This window comes from Symphalangus syndactylus, chromosome 4 (assembly GCF_028878055.3).
Source record: "Symphalangus syndactylus isolate Jambi chromosome 4, NHGRI_mSymSyn1-v2.1_pri, whole genome shotgun sequence".
NCBI lineage: Eukaryota > Metazoa > Chordata > Mammalia > Primates > Hylobatidae > Symphalangus > Symphalangus syndactylus.
The window spans coordinates 46758336-46778088 of record NC_072426.2 but is presented as its reverse complement, the minus strand read 5'-3'; the positions used below and the strand labels follow the sequence as shown (position 1 = coordinate 46778088).

Below are 19753 nucleotides of genomic sequence, written 5' to 3'. Positions count from 1 at the left end.
AAAATATACAAAAAATTAGCCGGGTGTGGTGGCAGGTGCCTGTAATCCCAGCTACTTGGGAGGCTGAGGCAGGAGAATTGCTTGAACCCGGGAGGCGGATGTTGCAGTGAGCCGAGATCGTGCCATTGCGCTCCAGCCTGGGCAACAAGAGTGAAACTTCGTCTCAAAAAAAAAAAAACAAAAAAAACCTTAAATATCATTAAGATAAATTTATGTACTCCTATAAAGACAAATATCCCTTAAGTAAAGCCAGTCTACCATTTGTTTAGGACAAATGGTTTTTAGATTCCCTTCTTCTAAAAAGTAATTTGACCTCTTCACCTCATCCCAAATCCGAGATTTTGAAAGGATAATGCCACCAATCTGGAGCTCTTTCAAAGGATTTATTTGCTACAGAATTGCTTGAGTCTACCAATGAGAAGAACTCAGGATTTCTGTGTTTAAAAGGATTTTGCTTACTGCTTTATTTTTACAAGTGCTGCCATATCCAAAAAGCACTTCTTTTTGCCAGCATTTGGCATGTCTAGAAGAGGTTAGAAAAAGTTAGAGTCTATAGAATTGATGTCTAAAAATAGGGAAAAAAATGAATATTTAAAAATTCATCATTTGGATAGGTCCTGAGTTGAAATCACATTTATCTGCAAAATAACTTTTTTAAGGTCAGAATGCTATATTTTTAACCACAGATGCTGACCTTGACCTTGACTGGTAAATATTTCCAGGCACCATATGGATGACAGGACAGACGCCATTCAGTTGGCCAAATCTGATATATGCCCTACCTGGCTTGTGAAAATTTTTAAGTATCTCTTAACCCCAAACCTCCTGGTTCTCTGAAACCAACTGTCTTAATCTGATTCCCAATACTTTTAAAAACAAATAAACAAAATATTCCCTGAAAGACCACACATATAAGTATTTGTTGCCTGTGAATAGATACAGCGAAACCAAGTATAAATGTGTATTAACAATTCAGCGACGTAGCTGTGGATCTCTGGATGGCTATGTAAGCTGTGAGAAAGTCCCTCACTGGCTTTGCACTTGCTGCGCACCAGAGGTGACCATCTAGGCAGCATCAACCTGAAGAGGGGGTGAATCCCAACAGCTGTTCGATGGGCTTAAACCGCCACTCGTCAGCCTCCAGCTCTTCTACCAATCCAGCTAGTTTTTCCATCCGAGCAACTTGCTGATCTGTAAAGAGTCAAGGAGAGAATATTATGCAACAACGTATTACCCATGAGACTGCCACCAGCCACCAAGATGATGACTGGTATAAAAATAATTTCTAGGCCAGGTGCGGTGGATCCCACCTGTAATCCTAGCACTTTGGGAGGCTGAGGCGGGCAGATCACGAGGTCAAGAGATCGAGACCATCCTGGCCAATATGGTGAAACCCCATCTCTATAGAAATACAAAAAAACTGAGCTGGACGTGGTGGCATGCGCCTGTAGTCCCAGCTACTCGGGAGGCCAAGGCAGGAGAATCGCTTGAACCCTGGAGGCAGAGGTTGCAGTGAGCCGAGATTGTGCCACTGCATTCCAGCCTGGTGACAGAGTGAGACTTCGTCTCAAAAAAAAAAAAAAAAAAAAAAATTTCTAGATGGATTTTTTTTTTCCCCTCAAGATTCTCTCTCTTTTTTTGGGGTCGGGGGGGGGGTGGGGGGGGAGAAACGGAGTCTTGCTTTGTTGCCCAGGCTGCAGTGCAATGACGTGATCTCAGCTCACTGCAACCTCCGCCTCCCGGGTTCAAGTGATTCTCCCGCCTCAGCCTCCTGAGTAGCTGGGACTACAGGCACCCGCCATTGTGCCCGGCTAAGTTTTGTATTTTTGTAGAGATGGGGTTTCACCATGTTGGCCAGGCTAGTCTCGAATTCTTGACCTCAGGTGATCTGCCTGCCTCGGCCTCCCAAAGTGCTGGATTACAGACGTGAGCCACTGTGCCTGACCCTCAAAATTCTCATAATGGGGTCTTATTCTATGCTGGTCAGAAGCTTAATTTCTTTTTCTTTTTTCCTTTTTTTTGAGATAGAGTTTCACTCTTATTGCCCAGGGTGGAGTGCAATGGTGTGATCTCAGCTCACTGCAACCTCTGTCTCCCAGGTCCAAGAGATTCTGCTGCCTCAGCCTCCCGAGTAGCTGGAATCACAGGCATATGCCACCATGCTTGGCTAATTTTGTATTTTTAGTAGAGATGGGGTTTCTCCATGTTGGTCAGGCTGGTCTCGAACTCCCGACCTCAGGTGATCCGCCCGCCTCGGCCTCCCAAAGTGTTGGGATTATAGGTGTGAGCCACCGTGCCCAGCCTATTCTTTTTCTTTTCTTTTTTTTTTTTTTTTAAGTCGGAAGTTTCTTCTAATGTTAAAAGAAGAAAGGCTGGGCGCAGTGGCTCATGCCTGTAATCCAAGCACTTTGGGATACCAAGGCAGGCGGATCACAAGGTCAAGAGATTGAGACCATCCTGGCCAACATGGTGAAACCCCGTCTCTACTAAAAATACAAAAATTAGCTGGGCGTGGTGGCGTGCGCCTGTAGTCCCAGCTATTTGGGAGGCTGAGGAAGGAGAATCACTTGAACCCAGGAGGCAAAGGTTGCAGTGAGCCGCGATCATGCCATTGCACTCCAGCCCGGGTGACAGTGAGAGACTCTGTCTCAAAAAATAAAAAAGTCATTTTAAAATAAAATGATCACATTTTCAGGATGTGCCCTATTCTTTTTTTTTTTTTTTTTTCCAGAGACAGGGTCTCACTCTGTCACCAAGGCTGGAGTATGCCTCCTGGGCTCAAGCGATCGTCCCAACTCAGCCTCTCAAGTAGCTAGGACCACAAGCATGTGCCACCATTCTCCACTAATTTTTGTATTTTCTTTTTTAGATATGGGGTTTCACCAAGTTGCCCGGGTCAGTCTGGAACTCCTGGGCTCAAGCAGTCTTCCTGCTTCAGCCTCCCAAAGTGCTGGGATTAGAGGCATGAGCTACTGCACCCGGCCCGGATGTGCTCTGTTCCTAAAAAAAGTACTCATCCTCTATGCCATAGTGATTTGTGGACTAAAATCCTAGGGTTAGAGGCAATTACAGCTTTTCCCCCTACATAATGTTTCAATGGAGAAATGGTCTGGTGGGGGAACACAGTTTGTTGATGCAGAAATGAAGGCCTGGTGAGGCCTAATGTAACAGAAAAGGTGTTATCAGGATGTTAGAGTATAGACAGACCAGGAGGTATCATACAAATACTTGAAGATGATGATGGTAATCAGCGGAGGACAACAATAAGAGGAGGTTTCAGACAGGAGAGGAAAAAGTAACACAAGAGGAGCAGGAAGCACTGACTCCCTGGAGGACCAACTTTGTTTGTTTTTCAGACAGGCTCTCACTCTGTTGCCCAGGCTAGAGTGCAGTGGTGCGATTCCGGCTCATTGCAGCCTCAACCTCCCGGGCTCAAGTGATCTTCCCACCTCAGCCTCCCAAGTAGCTGGGACTACAGGTGTGCACCACCATGCTTGACTAATTTTTTCTTTCTAGAGATGCGGTTTCACCATGTTGGCCAGGCTGGTCTCAAACTCCTGACCTCAAATGATCTACCCGCCTCAGCCTCCCAAAGTGCTGGGATTACAGACGTGAGCCACTGCACCCGCCCCAACCTTAAGCCTCAATGTGGACATTATGACTAGATTAAGACCTAGAATGTTCTTTAATTTAGGAAGTCCACTAAAATAGCCTTGCTGAGTTTGGGGGTTTTTGTCACAGCCTCATCCACCCCCTAGCAAATTTATTCTCACAGTCAAGTACACAACACTCATGTGCTTACCATGTTTCACCTGTTTAAGCGTGGATGCCACTTGATAGCTAAAAACAGATTCGCAGAGGAATCTCTCAGAGCCATCTACAAACAAAAGGAGAAAAGGTTTTAATCTGCTCTAAGGGTTTTGTGGCTTCTGATAAACCAAGTAAACTTGTTTATTCTTTTCCCTGCTTGTACATTCAGGGTCTAGTTCTCAGTGTTTACAAAGACGGGTTCTGTTTCATTTAGAACTAAGACTGTTATAAAAGCTATTTATTCTATACCTAGAATATTAAAATAGTCCCTCTACTTAAGAGTTCAAAAATAGTGTTTAAAAAAACAAAAACAAGAAACCTCAGTCTGATGTCCTGGTCAACACTTCCCTCCTCCCAACCTGAGAGTTCCTTAATGTTCTCCTGTATGTCAAGCAAACACTGGCAGCTGACACATTTGGCCTTGTAGCTGGCTCCTGTAGTGTCAAAATATAAAGGTTCACCAAAACTCCAAATCATTTTCAGTCTAAAAAACAAAGCTGAGGAAAAAACATTGTTGATTTTTAATATATCAAATTACATCACTCTGACAATCACAGAACACTGCTGGGAAATTTCATTCTGTGAACGCAAACTGTAACCTTGATTTTCCAACTGAACCAAAACACTGCAATTTGGATGACGATAAGAGTATGGTGCAAGTTCAGAACCTAGAATTGTACTGGTGCCAAGAACTGCCAACAAGAAGTGGCCAACTCAGTTGCCACAGCACTTGGAAGATAATCATGAAACATAAGCTAGTTCATGTTATTCCTTATCAGGCAAGGGCTGATACAGCAAAACATATTCTCAAAAATTTACAGCTCACATAGAAACATTTGATTTTTAAAAAGGTAGCAGAAACCATTTGGAGGATGTACCTTATTGCGAAAATCCTAAAACAAACGGGGAGAGAGGACACAGCTGTCCTTTTTCAGGCAGTACTTCATGTCAGCACTACTAGGCCTCAAGCATTCACCCACCAATCATGGGTTGTTGTGTTGACCAGGTATTAAGTGGCAAGGAGACAGGACTAACACATTCTGGCCTCATGCTGAGTTTCACACAAAGGAGATCTTATTTCAGAAGTCACAATAACCAATTAAAAAAAAAAAAAAACTATAGATACTGTATCCAAAGAGCTTGAATATATAACCAAGAGAGCATCCTTCCAATATTATCTTCAAAGTGATCCAAAAAAAAAAAAAAGAGAAAAAGAAAAAAATGAAAGTATAATTATTGGGATGTATACTTTTTGTATTCTTCAGAGAGAGTGTTACATTTTGTAAATTCAAACTCAGTCTCAAAAAAAAAAGAGGTTTGAATGTCAGCAGTCATTATCCTATTCATATTCTTGCTTAAAAAGTCCAATTATAACTCATATTTTATTTTAGAAAGAGGAAAGCACAGACAATTAGAGTTTACCTCCCAGGTGGTTTGATCCTGAACTTTAGGATTACACACAAGGCAGTGGGAATTATGGGCTATAAGGATCAGGCCAAGATGTATATGGAAGCTCCTGAAAGTGCCACATCTCATTTACATTTAATCACAGGCACCATTAGGATAAAATGGTTAAGTTGTGATATTTGCATATTTTCCTTGGTAATGAACTTCAAGGCAAAAGGATATAAGCTAAACTTTCAAAAAGGCACCTCTGCATGTCACTCCACCACACTATATGACTGTGGAACACACTTTTGCTGATTTGCAGCTCCCTATTAACCACAAAGTCCAATTGCTTCTCAGCCACATCCTATTAGATGTGGTATCAGTACCAGTCTAAAGCCTGGAATTTCTCCAGAACGGAGTCAGCTGGGGGCAATCTCTTCCATTTAGAAACTGTAATCAAACCCTTTGTAACACAGCAGGTAGCAATACATCAGCTTTCCTCGTAAGGGACAAGCAAAGGTCATAAACAGGGAAAACTTCAGTAAATTACCCAAATCTAACACCATAGCCAACTCCAATAAATAAGGATGGTAACAAATACGTTAAAAAGAATATTACCTCAGAGTAGGAAATTAGACAATGCCAGATAATTTATATTTCAGTGGCTACAATGTCTCTAAAATACAGCCACTGATGGGCTGGAAGGCAGTCTCTAATGTGCTCAGTAATAACTGGGTGAGGACAATTTTGGCCAAGGGCAGGAGAATGCTGAAAACTGCTGTATGCTGCTTATGTGAGGTGTCTTGTTATCAGAGAGTAGAGGCACAAAAAAGTTAATGCACAAGGTTAACTACAGGTGATTTGGGTTTACTATCCTAGACTCATGAGGATATAACATCAAGTTGAACCCGCTGAGATTAAAAACAGCATCCATCCTTGATTCCTAACTGCTTCTGTTCCTTATTCTTGACAGGCAACCCTTCCTGCTCTATTTTCATATTCCCTTTTTTTTTTTTTAACGGAGTCTCGCTCTATTGCCCAGGCTGGGGGGCAGTGGCATGATCTCGGCTCACTGCAACCTCCGCCTCCCAGGTTCAAGCAATTCTCTCAGCCTCCCGAGTAGCTGGGACTATAGGCACACACCACGATGCTTTTTTTTTGTTTTTTTTTTTTGTATTTTTAGTAGAGGCGGGGTTTCACCATATTGGTCAGGCTGGTCTCGAACTCCTGACCTCAGGTGATCCGCCCACCTCAGCCTCCCAAAGTGCTGGGAATACAGGCGTGAGGCACCGTGTCCGGCCTCTATTTTCATATTCTATTAAACTATTATTGGTCAGGTACATGTGTGTTAGATTTATTGTATAATAGAATAGTATCGCCTATAAACATGGTAGAAAATGCTTCCAAATCCAACATCCTTACATTTCAGAGTACTCATTTCAATTTAATATTATTGATTTGACCAAGAATATTAAATGGGTTTAGGGGTTGCCACCTCTACATTATTTTTCACAGTCTTTAAGTGTAATACTTTTTATATTCTTTTTAAGATTTAAGATTTTTAAAGATTATCTTAATCTTTTTAAGATTTAAGATTTTTAAGATTTAAGATTATTGGTAAAACTTGAAATCTAAGAAACACAATCAAAACTGTGCACTGTGTATTTACACTTAATATAAATGGATCCTACAACAGAGACCCAACACATTTCTCCATTAAGCATATTGAGAAGGAATAAAAATGGATAGATCTACAACTCGCTAGAACATCAACATTCAGACTAATCTCAGAAGCCTTTCTTCTTCAATATCGCCACATAATTTGGTGTATACTGACAAAGAATGCTGATAGCTTTGAGACTGTGGAGGTACCTCCTGTATTAAATTTCTCTTATAGCTAGAATTTAAATGACTTTAATCTTAGAGCTCCATTGTTGAATACTGATTCTTCTGCTGCTATAAAACTCATTAAGCAATTTAAGTGTCTCCCATTTTTGATTTGTTTTGTGGGAAACTTCCTTAATACTAGGTCTCTGCTGCATATAAATGAAGTCATAATACAGTTTTAGCACCAAATATGGTAACAGGGCCCCAATTGTTCACTACTTCCAACCAGACTCAGTGATACTAACTTGAGTATTTAGTTAACACAATTAAAGAAAATAAAAAGGCAAAGAGAGAAGTATATATATCACTAATTACATACGCTACCTGGTCATCTAGCTCACCACTAGTCATAACCCAAACCAATCCTAGGGAGCTCTATGGTCCCACAGTCCTCCCGTGGTTTCCTGTCACAAATGATTTTGGGCTTAACCCGTAACTCTTTTTATTATTTCTGATTAATCATCACCCCCAAGGCCAACTATAGTTTGTATCTTCTCTTTTTTTTTTTGAGACAAGGTCTCCATCACCCAGGCTTGAATGCAGTGATGCCATCACAGCTCACTGCAGCCTCCACCTCCCAGGCTCAGATGAACCTCCCACCTCACCTTCCTAAGTAGCTGGGACTACAGCCACGTGCCACCACACCCAGCTAATTTTTGTATTTTTTTCTAGAGACAGGATTTTGTCATGTTGCCCAGGCTGGTCTCGAACTCCTGGGTTCAAGCAATCTGCCTGCTTCAGCCTCCCAAAGTGCTGGGATTACAGGTGTGAGCCACTATGCCTGGCCTATAGTTTGTATCTTTCTCACAGATATTCCTAGATTAGTTTTAAAATACATTTGTGTAAATTTGAAATATTAAGGCCAGGCACGGTGGTTCATGCCTGTAATCATAGCACTTTGGGAGGCTGAGGTGGGCAGATCACTTGAGGTCAGGAGTTCAAGCCCAGCCTGGGCAATATGGCGAAACCCTGTCTCTATTAAAAATAAAAAAAAATTAGCCAGCTGTGGTGGTGGGCACCTGTAATCCCAGCTGCTTGGGAGGCTGGGGCAGGAGAATCACTTGAACCCGGGAGGCAGAGTACGTTGTAGTGAGCCGAGATCGAGCCACTGCACTACAGCCTGGGCGACAGAGCAAGACTCTGTCTCAAAAAAAAAAAAAAAAAAAATCCAACACTTAAAGGAAAAAAGATCAATATATAATTAAGCACTAAAATGCTAGAATCAAGTAAATTTTGAATCCTTAATAGGTTATTCCCCAAAGCTTTTTTTTTTTTTTTTGAGACAGAGTCTTTCTCTGTCACCAACCTGGAGTACAGTGGCATGATATCTGCTCACCGCAACCTCTGCCTCCCAGATTCAAGTGATTCTCCTGCCTCAGCCTCCCGAGTAGCTGGACTACAGGCGCGTGCCACTACATCCAGCTAATTTTTTTGTATTTTTAGTAGAGACGGGTTTCACCATGTTAGCCAAGATGGTCTCGATCTTCTGACCTTGTGATCTGCCTGCCTTGGCCTCCCAAAGTGCTGGGATTACAGGCGTGAGCCACCGCGCCCGGCCTCCCAACGCTTTTTAAAAATTTATTATTATTTTTTGAGACAGAGTCTCATTCTGTCACCCAGGCTGGAGTGCAGTGGCATGATCATGGCTCAATGCAACCTTGAACTTCTGGGCTCAAACAATCCTCATGCCTTGGCTTCCCAAAATGCTGAAATTTTAGGTTTGAGCCACCACTCCTGGTCCCAGTGTTTTTCAAAATATGGAAGACTGCCTTCATGAGAAGGGCCTGGATGCTGGTAAAAAATGGACTCCTGAGCTATACCCTAGACTAATTCAGAAACTCTAAGGTGGGCCCAGAAATATGCATTTTATTTATTTATTTATATACATTTTTGAGACAGAGTCTTGCTCTGTCACCCAGGCTGGAGTGCAGTGGCATGATATTGGCTCACTGCAACCTCTGCCTTCTGGGTTCAAGTGATTCTCCTGCCTCAGCCCCCTGATTAGCTGGGATTACAGACACCCGCCACCATGCCCAGCTAGTTTTTGTATTTTTAGTAGAGATGGGGTTTCACCATGTTGGGCAGGCTGGTCTCGAACTCCTGACCTCAGGTGATCCACTCACCTTGGCCTCCCAAAGTGCTGGGATTACAGGCGTGAGCTACAGCGTCTGGCCAGAAATGTGCATTTTAAGTAACCTCTTCAGGTGATTTTTATGCTCCCTGATAAGAAGTATTAGTCTAGCTCTTCAAATGACGTGCTTACAGCCTGTACCCTGATCTTGGCCAGCCAGTCAGCCAATGATGCTGAACAAGATGGTGAATGATTTATGCAAATCTGGCTCTGGTGCTAGAAAAACCACACAGCATCATGCTGCGGTGGGTTAGGAGTCATGTTCACACAAAAGGGCAATGTATTAGCTTTTATTCCCTCTTAGAACCTTTCTGACAGGGTGAATCTATCTGTAGATTAATCACACTAGAAAAAAATACATCAAACCTACTACCATGGGAGGTAGACAGGTGCCAGGATAAAGCAAACTGGAGTAGGAGGTCAAGAGAATTCCTGGATTCAGTGCTGACTCTGCCTTTTTTTTTTTTTTTTTTTGAGACACAGTCTCATTCTGTTGCCCAGGCTGGAGTGCAGTGGTGTGATTTCGGCACATGGCAACTTCTATCTCCCAGGTTCAAGCAATTCTCCTGCCTCAGCCTCCCCAGTAGCCAGGATTACAGGCGCCTACCACCATGCCCGGCTAATTTTCGTATTTTTAGTAGAGATGGGGTTTCACCATGTTGGCCAGGCTGGTCTCAAACTCCTGGCCTCAAGTGATCCACCTGCCTCGGTCTCCCAAAGTGCTGGGATAACAGGGGTGAGCCACCGTGCCCAGCCCTGACTCTGCCTTTAACCTGGTCAAATCACTTAACTTTTCTGGATCTAAATCACTGTAGATGACTTCATTGATTTCCAAAGTCCTTTTCAGCTCCAAAATTCTGATTCTGGAGCAAGATTTGTTTTTAAAGATATTATTTTGAGATGGGGACAAGAGATGAAATGTGGAGCTGAAATCAGGGCAAACTCATCTTTAATCCACTTAAGAGCTTCTTTACAATTAATATGCATTGCAGGTCTGAATCCAATTATTCAGAAAGCAGCATGAGATCACCTTCTAACATCTCTCCAGCTCCTTTGGGGTAGGTGAAAAGGGCTTTCCGTGGTGGGGCAAGGTCTGAGACACTGAAACCAGATCCAGTGACAGAACTTCCACTGACCCCACCAGCTGAGGAGGATGATGATGAAGCAGCCATTTCCTCTCTAGCAGAGTTCTTACTTCACTACAGAGAAAGAAAAACAGCAATTGGCAAGTTTATGGAAGTGAGAGTGACAACATTCCATTCTAGCTGCCATAAGGGCCAGCATACAGTTTTGTAAAGAGTTGGCTCCACTTTTTTCTATCCTCTCTACTTTCACAATATTTTATTGATGTCTCAGGCCAAAATATCAGTCAGGTTTTGAACTGAAAATATGCTTAAGAATAGTATATCTACTTAAAACACGAATTCCTACCATTAGCAAACTGTTTATGTCAACCGAGATTGACTGTGGGTGATTTATGAGTTATGAAGGGGTGATATGGCAGTGCCAAGGCAGAAATTTGACTGAGGAAATAAGTTATATGAGGATAAAAGCATCACACTCCATAGGACAGTTTGTCTTGGATACATCCTGATCAAGCCACATCAATAAATTATAATATTTTCCAAATAACATTCCAGAATAACACTGTGTTCTGTTCCCAGGGAAGGGGAACTAGTTAGGAAATACATATTGGCCTTCTCATTAAAAATTAACCTTTTGGCCAGGCACAGTGGCCCACGCCTGTAATCCCAGCACTTTGGGAGGCCGAGACGGATAGATCACCTGAGGTCAGGAGTTCAAGACCAGCCTGGCCAACATGGCGAAACTCTGTCTCTACTAAAAATACAAAAAAATTTAGCAGGGCATGGTGGTGGGCGCCTCTCATCCCAGCTACTCGGGAGGCTGACGCAAGAGAATCGTTTGAACCCAGGAGGTGGAGGTTGCAGTGAGCCTGGGCGACAGAGCGCGACTCTCAAAAAAAAAAAAAAAAAAAAAAAAAAATTAACCTTTTCATCTAAATGTAATACCCAAACTTATCACTTGGTGGCATCCCAAAACTGGAACAAAAAGTTCAGGAAACAATCTTGGAAATCATGGCCTATTATGAAAAGAGCACCTGTGAGTGTTTAATCCTATTTCATATCAAAAAATGCAAATGTTAACGAGAAAACTGTACTGAATACATGACACCTTACAAAAGTTCAAAACAAAACCGTCCCTTTGCCACAGAAGCTTACACGACTTTAACAAAATTCTAAAAAGTGTATATGGTATTTTCTTTCTTTCCTTTTTTAATTTTTTGAGACGGAGTCTCGCTCTTGTCGCCCACGCTAGAGTGCAGTGGCACGATATCGGCTCACTGCAACCTCCGCCTCCTAGGTTCAAGCGATTCTCCTGTCTCAGCCTCCCGAGTAGCTGGAATTACAGGCATGAGCCACCATGCCCAGCTAATTTTTGTATTTTTAGTAGGCATGGGGTTTTACCACGTTGGCCATGCTGGTCTCAAACTCCTGACCTCAGGTGATCTGCCTGCCTTAGCCTCCCGAAGTGCTGGGATTACAGGCATGAGCCACTGCGCCCGGCCTCTCCTTTTTTTTTTTTTAAATACAGACAAGGTCTTGCTATGTTGCCCAGTCTGGTATGTATGTATGTATTTACTTACAGAGTCTCGCTCTGTTGGAAGGCTGGAGTGCAGTGGCGCTATCTCTGCTCACTGCAACCTCTGCCTCCCAGGTTCAAGCGATTCTCCTGCCTCAGCCTCCTGAGTAGCTGGGACTACAGGCGCGTGCCACCACACCCAGCTAATTTTTGTATTTTTAGTTGAGACAGGGTTTCACCATGTTGGCCAGGATAGTCTCCATCTCTTGACCTCGTGATCTGCCTGCCTCGGCCTCCCAAAGTGCTGGGATTACAGGCGTGAGCCATCATGCCCGGCCAGTCTGGTCTTTAACTCCTGGTCTCAAGTGATTCTCCCACCTTGGCCTCCCGAAGTCTCACTGCACTCAGCCCTCTAACAAGTTTATTTAGTATTTTTTAAAGAAAAAATGGCCGGGTGCGATGGCTCACACCTCTAATCCCAGCACTTTGGGAGGCCGAGGCGGGTGGATCACGAGGTCAGGAGTTTGAGACCAGCCTGGCCAACATGGTGAAACCCCATCTCTACTAAAAATACAAAAATTAGCTGGGCATGGTGGTGCGTGCCTGTAATCCCAGCTACTCGAGAGGCTGAGGCAGGAGAATCGCTTGAACCCGGGAGGCGGTGGTTGCAGAAAGCCAAGATTGCACCATTGCACTCCAGCCTGGGCAAAAGAGTGAGATTCTGTCTCAAAAAAAAAAAAAAATAAAAATAAAAAATTAGCTGGGTGTGGTGGTGGGCGCCTGTAGTCTCAGCTACTCAGGAAACTGAGGCAGGAGAATCACTTGAATCTGAACCTGGGAGGCAGAGGTTGCAGTGAGCTGAGATCATTCCATTGCACTCCAGTCTGGGTGACAGAGCCTGACTCCGTCTCAAAAAAAACAAAACAAAACAAAAACAAAACAAAAAAAAAAGAAAAGAAAAAATGGTTTAGTGCCATGCTGTCTAACAGAACTGTCTGCCATGATGGAAATGTTCCAGTGTTCTATTTCTGCACTGCACAATATGGTTGCCAGTAGCTTCATGTTGCACCTATAAACTGGTGTGACTGAAGAACTGTATTTTAAATTTTATTTAATATTAATTAAAATTTAAGTAGCCACATGTGGCTATTGGCTGTTGTAATGGATAAAGTTCTAGTATTTAGATTAAAAATAACTTTATATTGAATTGTACACTTTAAAATGGTGAATGGTTAATTTTATGTTATGTGAATTTTAGCCCAATTAAAAGAAAAGACTTCAAAAAGGATTGTAGGCTGGTGTCTAACGCCTGTAATGCCAGCACTTTGGGAGGCCGAGGTGGGCCACCTGAGGTCAGGAGTTCAAGACCAGCCTGGTAAACATGGCGAAACTCCATCTCTGCTAAAATACAAAAATGAACTGGGCGTGGTGGCAGGCGCCTGTAATCCCAGCTACTTGGGAGGTTGAGGCAGGAGAATAGCTTGAACTTGGGAGGTGGAGGTTGCAGTGAGCCGAGATAGCGCCACTGCACTCCAGCTTGGGCAACAAGAGCGAAACTCCACCTCGGGGGGGAAAAAAAGGATTGCAAAATGAATTTCCCTCTATAATGGTCAGAGAGAATTTTAGCTGAGTTTTTTTTTTTTTTTTTTTGGCCAGTCACGTGAAGCAGTGGGAGTGGAAAAGGAACAAAGAAATCTGTAACTGGTGGTGATCAGTTAGTGTAAACACCACTTCACCTAGACCAGCCTGAGTATTTTTCTTTTGGGGTTTGTTTTTTTTTTTTTTTTTTGCTAGTTGCAAAATGAACATATTTATTATAAAAAAGTTGAAACACATTTGTTTTTTGAGGCAGGCTCTCGCTCTGTCACCCAGGCTGAAGTGCAGTGGCGTGATCATGCTATTGCAGCCTCAATCTCCTGGGCTCAAGCAATCCTCCAACCTCTCAACCTCCCAAGTCACTGGGACCTGACCTCAGGTGCATGCCACCATGCCCAGCTAATTTTCTTTACTTTTAGTAGAGACAACTTCTCACCATGTTGCCCCTAGGCTGGTACGGAACTCCTGGGCTCAAGCACTTCTCCCACCCTGGCCTCCCAAAGTGTTGGGATTACAGGTGTGAGCCACCATGCCTGGCTGAAACTTATGTTTTCTTTTTTCTTTTTTTTTTTTTTGAGACAGAGTTTCCCTCTTGTTGCCCAGGCTGGAAATGGCACGATCTCGGCTCACCGCAACCTCTGCCTCCCGGATTCAAGCGATTCTCCTGCTTCAGCCTCCCGAGTAGCTGAGATTACAGGCATGCACCACCATGCCTGGCTAATTTTGTATTTTTAGTAGAGATGGGGTTTCTCCATGTTGGTCAGGCTGGTCTTGAACTCCCGACCTCAGGTGATCCACCTGCCTTGGCCTCCCAAAGTGCTGGGATTACAGGCGTGAGCCACTGCACCTGGCCATGTTTTTTGAAAATAGAAAAAAGTGAGGAAATGAAATATAAATGTAAATTTATATACATAAAATCCAGATTCCTAGTAAGGAAAATGATATAGTATGTCTTGAAATACTAGCTGTTCTGTTTGCTTAATTTTGTGATGAAGATTTAAGGCTGTTAGAGAAGCAGAGCTTGGTTTCTGATTTCATTACATGTCTACAAGTAACACTGATTAATAGTGAAGTGGGGTATGGGAACAGTAAAACGGCTATTATAACTAGACTGTCAGCAAAAATGCAAATTGATTAATGGCATTTTATCTTTTATTTTTTTTTGGAGACAGAGTCTCGCTATGTTTCCCAGGCTGGAATGCAGTGGCACTGTCCTGGCTAACTTCAGCCTTGACCTTCTGGACAAGTTATCCTCTCATCTCAGTCTCCCCAGTAGCTGGGACTACAGGCACGTGCCAGAACACCCACTAATTTTATTTTTTGTAGAGATGAAGTCTCACTATGTTGCTCAGGCGGGTCTCCAATTCCTGGGCTCAAGTGATCCTCCCACCTCGGCCTCCCAAAGTGCTGGGATTACAGGCCTGAGCCACTCTGCTCAGCCGACATTTTCAATCTTGTTATTAGATCACTCTTCCATTTTTCTCTGAGCTCTGATAACTTTCTAAATTGTACTCATATCCACAGAGGCAACAACTGTGGGAGTTAGATTAATATCCAATCTTCCGGACTACACTGGGTCAAAATATAGCCTGACAAGTTTTTGAATTGTTTTTGAACTTAAGCAGTAAGGGATCAGGTCCAAATCTCTAAGTGAATTCCTGGTGGGATTCAAGTAAAGTATACAGACAACTCAGCCACCTTTTGGAGAGCAGCTCAGTCTTTATTTCCCATCAGTTCAGAGTAGAACCCATGGTGAACTGTTTATATATCTCACCTAAGATTTAAAACTCTAATCTATTTTACTTACACCCTGATAAATGCTCTATTCAATTGCAAATGCTTTATACTTTATATTTTGAAGTCAGGTGCTGAGCAGAGCACCCAAGCCACTGCCACAGTGAGGACAGCTTCAAAAGGTAGCCACAGTGTGACTTCTAAGCTGAATATAATCAAACGAATTCCCTTTCATCCTGTTTTCTTCCAAACTCTCAGAACTACTATCATTCCAAACACAAAACAGCCAGGGTTGAAAACTGGGGCACAGAATTAGCACAAAGCTAACTTTAAATAAGCAGTTTTCTGCTGAGGTGGAAGGATATACCTAAGTAATTTCTAGCTCTAAAGATTCAGGTTAGATTTTGAATGCTACCAGCAAGTGGTAAATGAGAGTAAAGCAAAACTAATAAACCCTAGATGGTAACTGCTCTCAGGGCAGGCATTAACTGATCACCAGAACCAAACATAACACCTGGCCTATAGTAAGGAAGTAGCTGTTCACTTCAGTAAATGTTTGCTGAGTGAATTAAATATTTCACAGAAATCACAGATTCCTTAAAGGTCATCTAACCGAACTTCCCCATTTTATACGTGAAAAAATAAAACTGAGGTGTAGAAACAATTTTAGCTTATCTGCTGTGACATTTTGAAGCAATGGCTTGTTGGCATGTCATTTGTCATGTGCAAGGTAAAGCAGCATAATGAGTAAGATTATGAAGCCTCTCTGAGTTCTGGTTTTGCTACTTACTAGGTGCATGACTGTGGACAAATCATTTAACCCATTTATGCCTAGTGTTCCATTGATGGAACGCTAAGCATGTGGGAGTTATTTATATCCTACTGCTCAAGGTCATCGCCCAGGTCTGATGGCAAAAATGTAAAAAATTGCAACCTCCGGCATATATATAAAAATATATACATAAATATAAATATATACAAATATAAATATATAAAAATATAAATATCTATAAATATCTATATATCTATATCTCTCTTTATACATATATAATTTTTTTTTGAGACGGAGTTTCACTCTTGTTGCCCAGGCTGGAGTGCAATGGCACGATCTTGGCTCACTGCAACCTCTGCCTCTCCCTCCGGGATCTTTTTGTTCCTTAGTTGTCTTATCTGCAAAATGGGAAACAGGTTGAGTACCCTTCATCCGAAATGCTTGGGACTTGGAAGTATTTTGGATTTCGGATTTTTTTTCAGGTTTTGGGATATTTGCATTATACTTAATGGTTACGCCTCTCAAATCCGAAAATCTAAAATTCAAAATGCTCCAATTAGCATTTCCTTTGACCATCCTGTCAGTGCTCAAAAAGTTTTAAATTTTGGAGGATTCTGGATTTCTGGATTAAGGATACTCAACCTGTAATAACAGCACCTACCTCACACAGGTGTGACAAAGATTAGTTAATACACGTAAAACACTTGGAACAGTTACAGGCTTAGTAAACACTTCATAAATCTTGGCTATTCAAAATCATTAACGGAGAGTTACTCCTGAGTCTTTTTTCCTATGCAGATCCCAGTTTTTCATACTTACTAGGAAAAAACCTCATAGAAAAAGTATTAATTCTCTCCATCTAACACAGTCAGCAAGCTCCCAGAGGAGAAAGAATCTGTTCAGGAGGAGGGCCAATACCTTCTATAAGCACTTTGCACTTTCTTCTTTTTTTTGAGACGGAGTCTCACTGTCGCCCAGGCTGAAGTGCAGTGGCGCGATGTCGGCTCACTGCAAGCACTGCCTCCCGGGTTCACGCCATTCTCCCGCCTCAGCCTCCGGAGTAGCTGGGACTACAAGCGCCCGCCACCACACCCGGCTAATTTTTTGTATTTTTTAGGAGAGACGGGGTTTCACCGTGTTAGCCAGGATGGTCTCGATCTCCTGACCTCGTGATCTGCCCGCCTTGGCCTCCCAAAGTGCTCGGATTACAGACGTGAGCCACCGCGCCCGGCCTACACTTTCATTTTAAGGTTCATGATCTTAAGAAACACCCTGCCACCTTCGAAAAGTCTTTCTACCCTCAATGCCGAGCACAGAACCTGGGGCAGTGTTTCCACTGTGCTTCCAGTCCCGAGCATTTCGGATGAATGAATGATGAACAAATGACAAAACGCAGGGCGAGCAGCTCAGCAAAGGTCATGCAGGGAGATAGAGAGGCGCGGTGTCACGCGTATTGGATCATTACGGATTTTTTTTCTTTCTCATCGTGCAGATCTATTCGCACAACTCTATCTTCAACTAGTTTGCCAGGCCCACCGGAGGTGCCCAGTAAAATTTTGTTAAACAAATACTGATGACGAAGTATGCTGGGACTTGGCCCTGTCAGGGAAGTTGGGGCTGACAGTGGAGATCCTCACAGGAGAGTAACGATGCTTTGTGGACACAGATTGCTGTGTCCGAGGTAAGATGCTTAAACATTTACTTCATTTACGGCAGGGATGACCTCGCATTCATATATTTATGAATATAAATTCCTTTCCTTTCTAACAGATGTATGCCTATTTTCTTAAAAAGTGTAATTCCTTAAAAGTTCCTACCCTAGTACAAAGGGAAATTATTACAAGCAATCATTAAATTCCATCAACAAATCGTTCCACTTCAAAATAGCTGGATTACAACCCAAACCAAATAGATGCCGCAGCTGTAACTGGGGGTGGGGGGGGGGACGGGGCAGGGGTGGGCGTGGAGAAAAAGTGGCCAGAGAGGGGAGCGCTCAGAACACCATAGGCTCCCAAGCTAACTCCTAGCCACTTTTCCCACCCAGCTGGGTCCCCAGGCAACGACGCCATCGGCGCTGTCCCAATGCGCAGGCGCCAGCCCTCGGCCCGCATGCGCACTCAGTCAAACCCGGCCTGCGGAAATTTCCTTTCGCACGTCTGCTACAGCAGTCTCCTGTTTCTCCTCCTACCTTCTCCATTTTTCTAGTCCCTGCAGGTAGGATCCTAGGGGTTAACTCCCTTTTCACCAAGCTCCCGAGGGCCCTTGAGCCCTCGGCCTCTTACCTCAGCGGCTTTAGCACTTTCCCCTACAGCCCCACCCCCAGGACCAGCCCGAGTGACCGCGCTCACCACGACGAGGACGGCGGCGTGCTCGCGCCCCCACAGAGCGGGCCGGCGGCGAAGGCGGCGTGCGCGCGCCCGTGCCGTGGTGGGTGTGGCTGGGGCGGAGACGCGAGGAGGGGAGCAGAGAACGCGCTCACGGAGAGGAATTCCGGGTCCTTCGCCTCCTCGCCCTACCTTGGTTTACTTGCAGCCGCCTAGTCCTCTTCTTCTCTTTGATGATTCGGGGCCTCGGCTTCCCTCACGATATTGCAGAAAGATACAGCTTTCCTCTTCCTCTCCAAACCACCTCGAAGCAGGGTTAAGTTGGTTATTCCCCCCTTTCCTTCCGAGCAGTCTCGTAGCGCAGGGCCGTGTAGGACAGGTAGATGCTGCATTTGCTGTCTCCGCGACAACTGCCTGCTCTTCCGGAGCTCGTGGTCTGAGGGCCCGACTTTCATCTTAGTCTGTTTTTGTGGGTAACTTTTTTTTTTTTTTAAGCTTTTCCCTTGAAAGTCTTTTTTCTTTGAGAACTTTAGAGGCCTCGGGGAATAGGCCACTGGGTTGTGATGTCATCGACTATTGCTAATGATGTGCCCTTTTCCTCCATCCATGTCGGTTTACCTTCTATGTTGTTATTTCTCACGAAACCTCTTCTTGGTTCAGTAAGCACACAAATCATCAATTATTATTTTATTTTTTTGAGACGAAGTCTCGCTCTGTCGCCCAGGCTGGAGTGCAGTGGCGTGATCTCAGCCCACTGCAACCTCCGTCTCTCAGGCTTAAGCGATTCTCGTGCCTCAGCCTAACGAGTAGTTGGGATTACAGGCGCCCGCCACCACACCCGGCTACTTTTTGTATTTTCAGTAGAGACGGGGTTTCATCATGTTGGCCTGGCTGGTCTCGAACTCCTGACCTCAGATGATCCGCCTCGGCCTCCTAAAGTGCTGGGATTACAGACGTGAGCCACCGCGCCCACGTTGGCTTGAACATTAGTGTATTTAGTAAGGATCAACTTGTTTTCTTTGAACTCTTCAGTATTTTGGGCTTCAAGACTATCTAAGCTGTACGTGGTAGGAATATTGGTTGAATTTAACCTCAGCTAGCCTATAAGGAACCTTTGTTTCCTAAATTATTGATTCATTAAGTGATGTGACTAGAAGCTTGGCTTCTCAGTGGGTGATGTGCATTTTGTCGGGCAGTGGCCTGTAGAAATTGGAATCCCCGCCTCAGCAGTATGTTCTGAGAACCATATTGGTTAAGTTGTTATTTTAACTGTGCTTTGACAGACAACTGGAACTGATTGTTTGGTATGAATTTCTAACACCTCTAAAAGTACTTAGGGGCTTTTTTTTTTTTTCTGGATGGTTAAGTGTATTAAATATCCCTCATTGTCTTAATTATCTTGCTAGATAGAGTTTGCTGGGCGCAGTGGCTCACGCCTGTAATCCCAGCACTTTGGGAGACTGAGGCGGGTGGATCACCTGAGGCCAGGATTTCCAGACCAGCCTGGCC

The 19753-nt window shown here is 43.7% G+C and overlaps 2 protein-coding genes across 15 annotated transcripts in view; one reads left to right on the top strand and one right to left on the bottom strand.

Annotated features, from left to right (window-relative positions):
* Positions 1 to 364: 364 nt before the first annotated feature.
* Positions 365 to 18682, bottom strand: ANAPC16 (anaphase promoting complex subunit 16). Of its 8 annotated transcripts, XM_063637227.1 has the most exons (6): positions 18203 to 18266; positions 16839 to 17016; positions 14045 to 14261; positions 10248 to 10416; positions 3803 to 3877; positions 365 to 1191 (listed from the first exon to the last, which is right to left on the bottom strand). In XM_063637227.1, the coding sequence occupies exons 4-6, from the start codon at positions 10387 to 10389 to the stop codon at positions 1076 to 1078; spliced, it is 333 nt and encodes a 110-aa protein (XP_063493297.1). In that variant the 5' UTR covers positions 10390 to 10416; positions 14045 to 14261; positions 16839 to 17016; positions 18203 to 18266; the 3' UTR covers positions 365 to 1075. The 8 variants fall into 8 exon arrangements, with proteins under 8 accessions (XP_063493297.1, XP_063493296.1, XP_063493295.1 ...); XM_063637226.1 differs by lacking the exons at positions 14045 to 14261; positions 18203 to 18266 and adding an exon at positions 18269 to 18318; XM_063637225.1 differs by lacking the exon at positions 14045 to 14261 and having other exon boundaries at positions 18203 to 18292.
* The window catches only part of ASCC1 (activating signal cointegrator 1 complex subunit 1), a 131087-nt gene continuing 128879 nt past the window's right edge, over positions 17546 to 19753 (top strand). For 3 of the 7 annotated variants that reach the window (XM_063637212.1, XM_063637213.1, XM_063637209.1), the window contains exon 1: positions 18575 to 18713. The gene's annotated coding sequence lies outside the window, so the exon portion shown is untranslated. Of the gene's footprint in view, positions 17602 to 18574; positions 18714 to 19753 lie in introns of those variants that run through there. The other 4 variants (XM_055274625.2, XM_055274624.2, XM_063637211.1 and 1 more) reach the window with 2 other exon arrangements.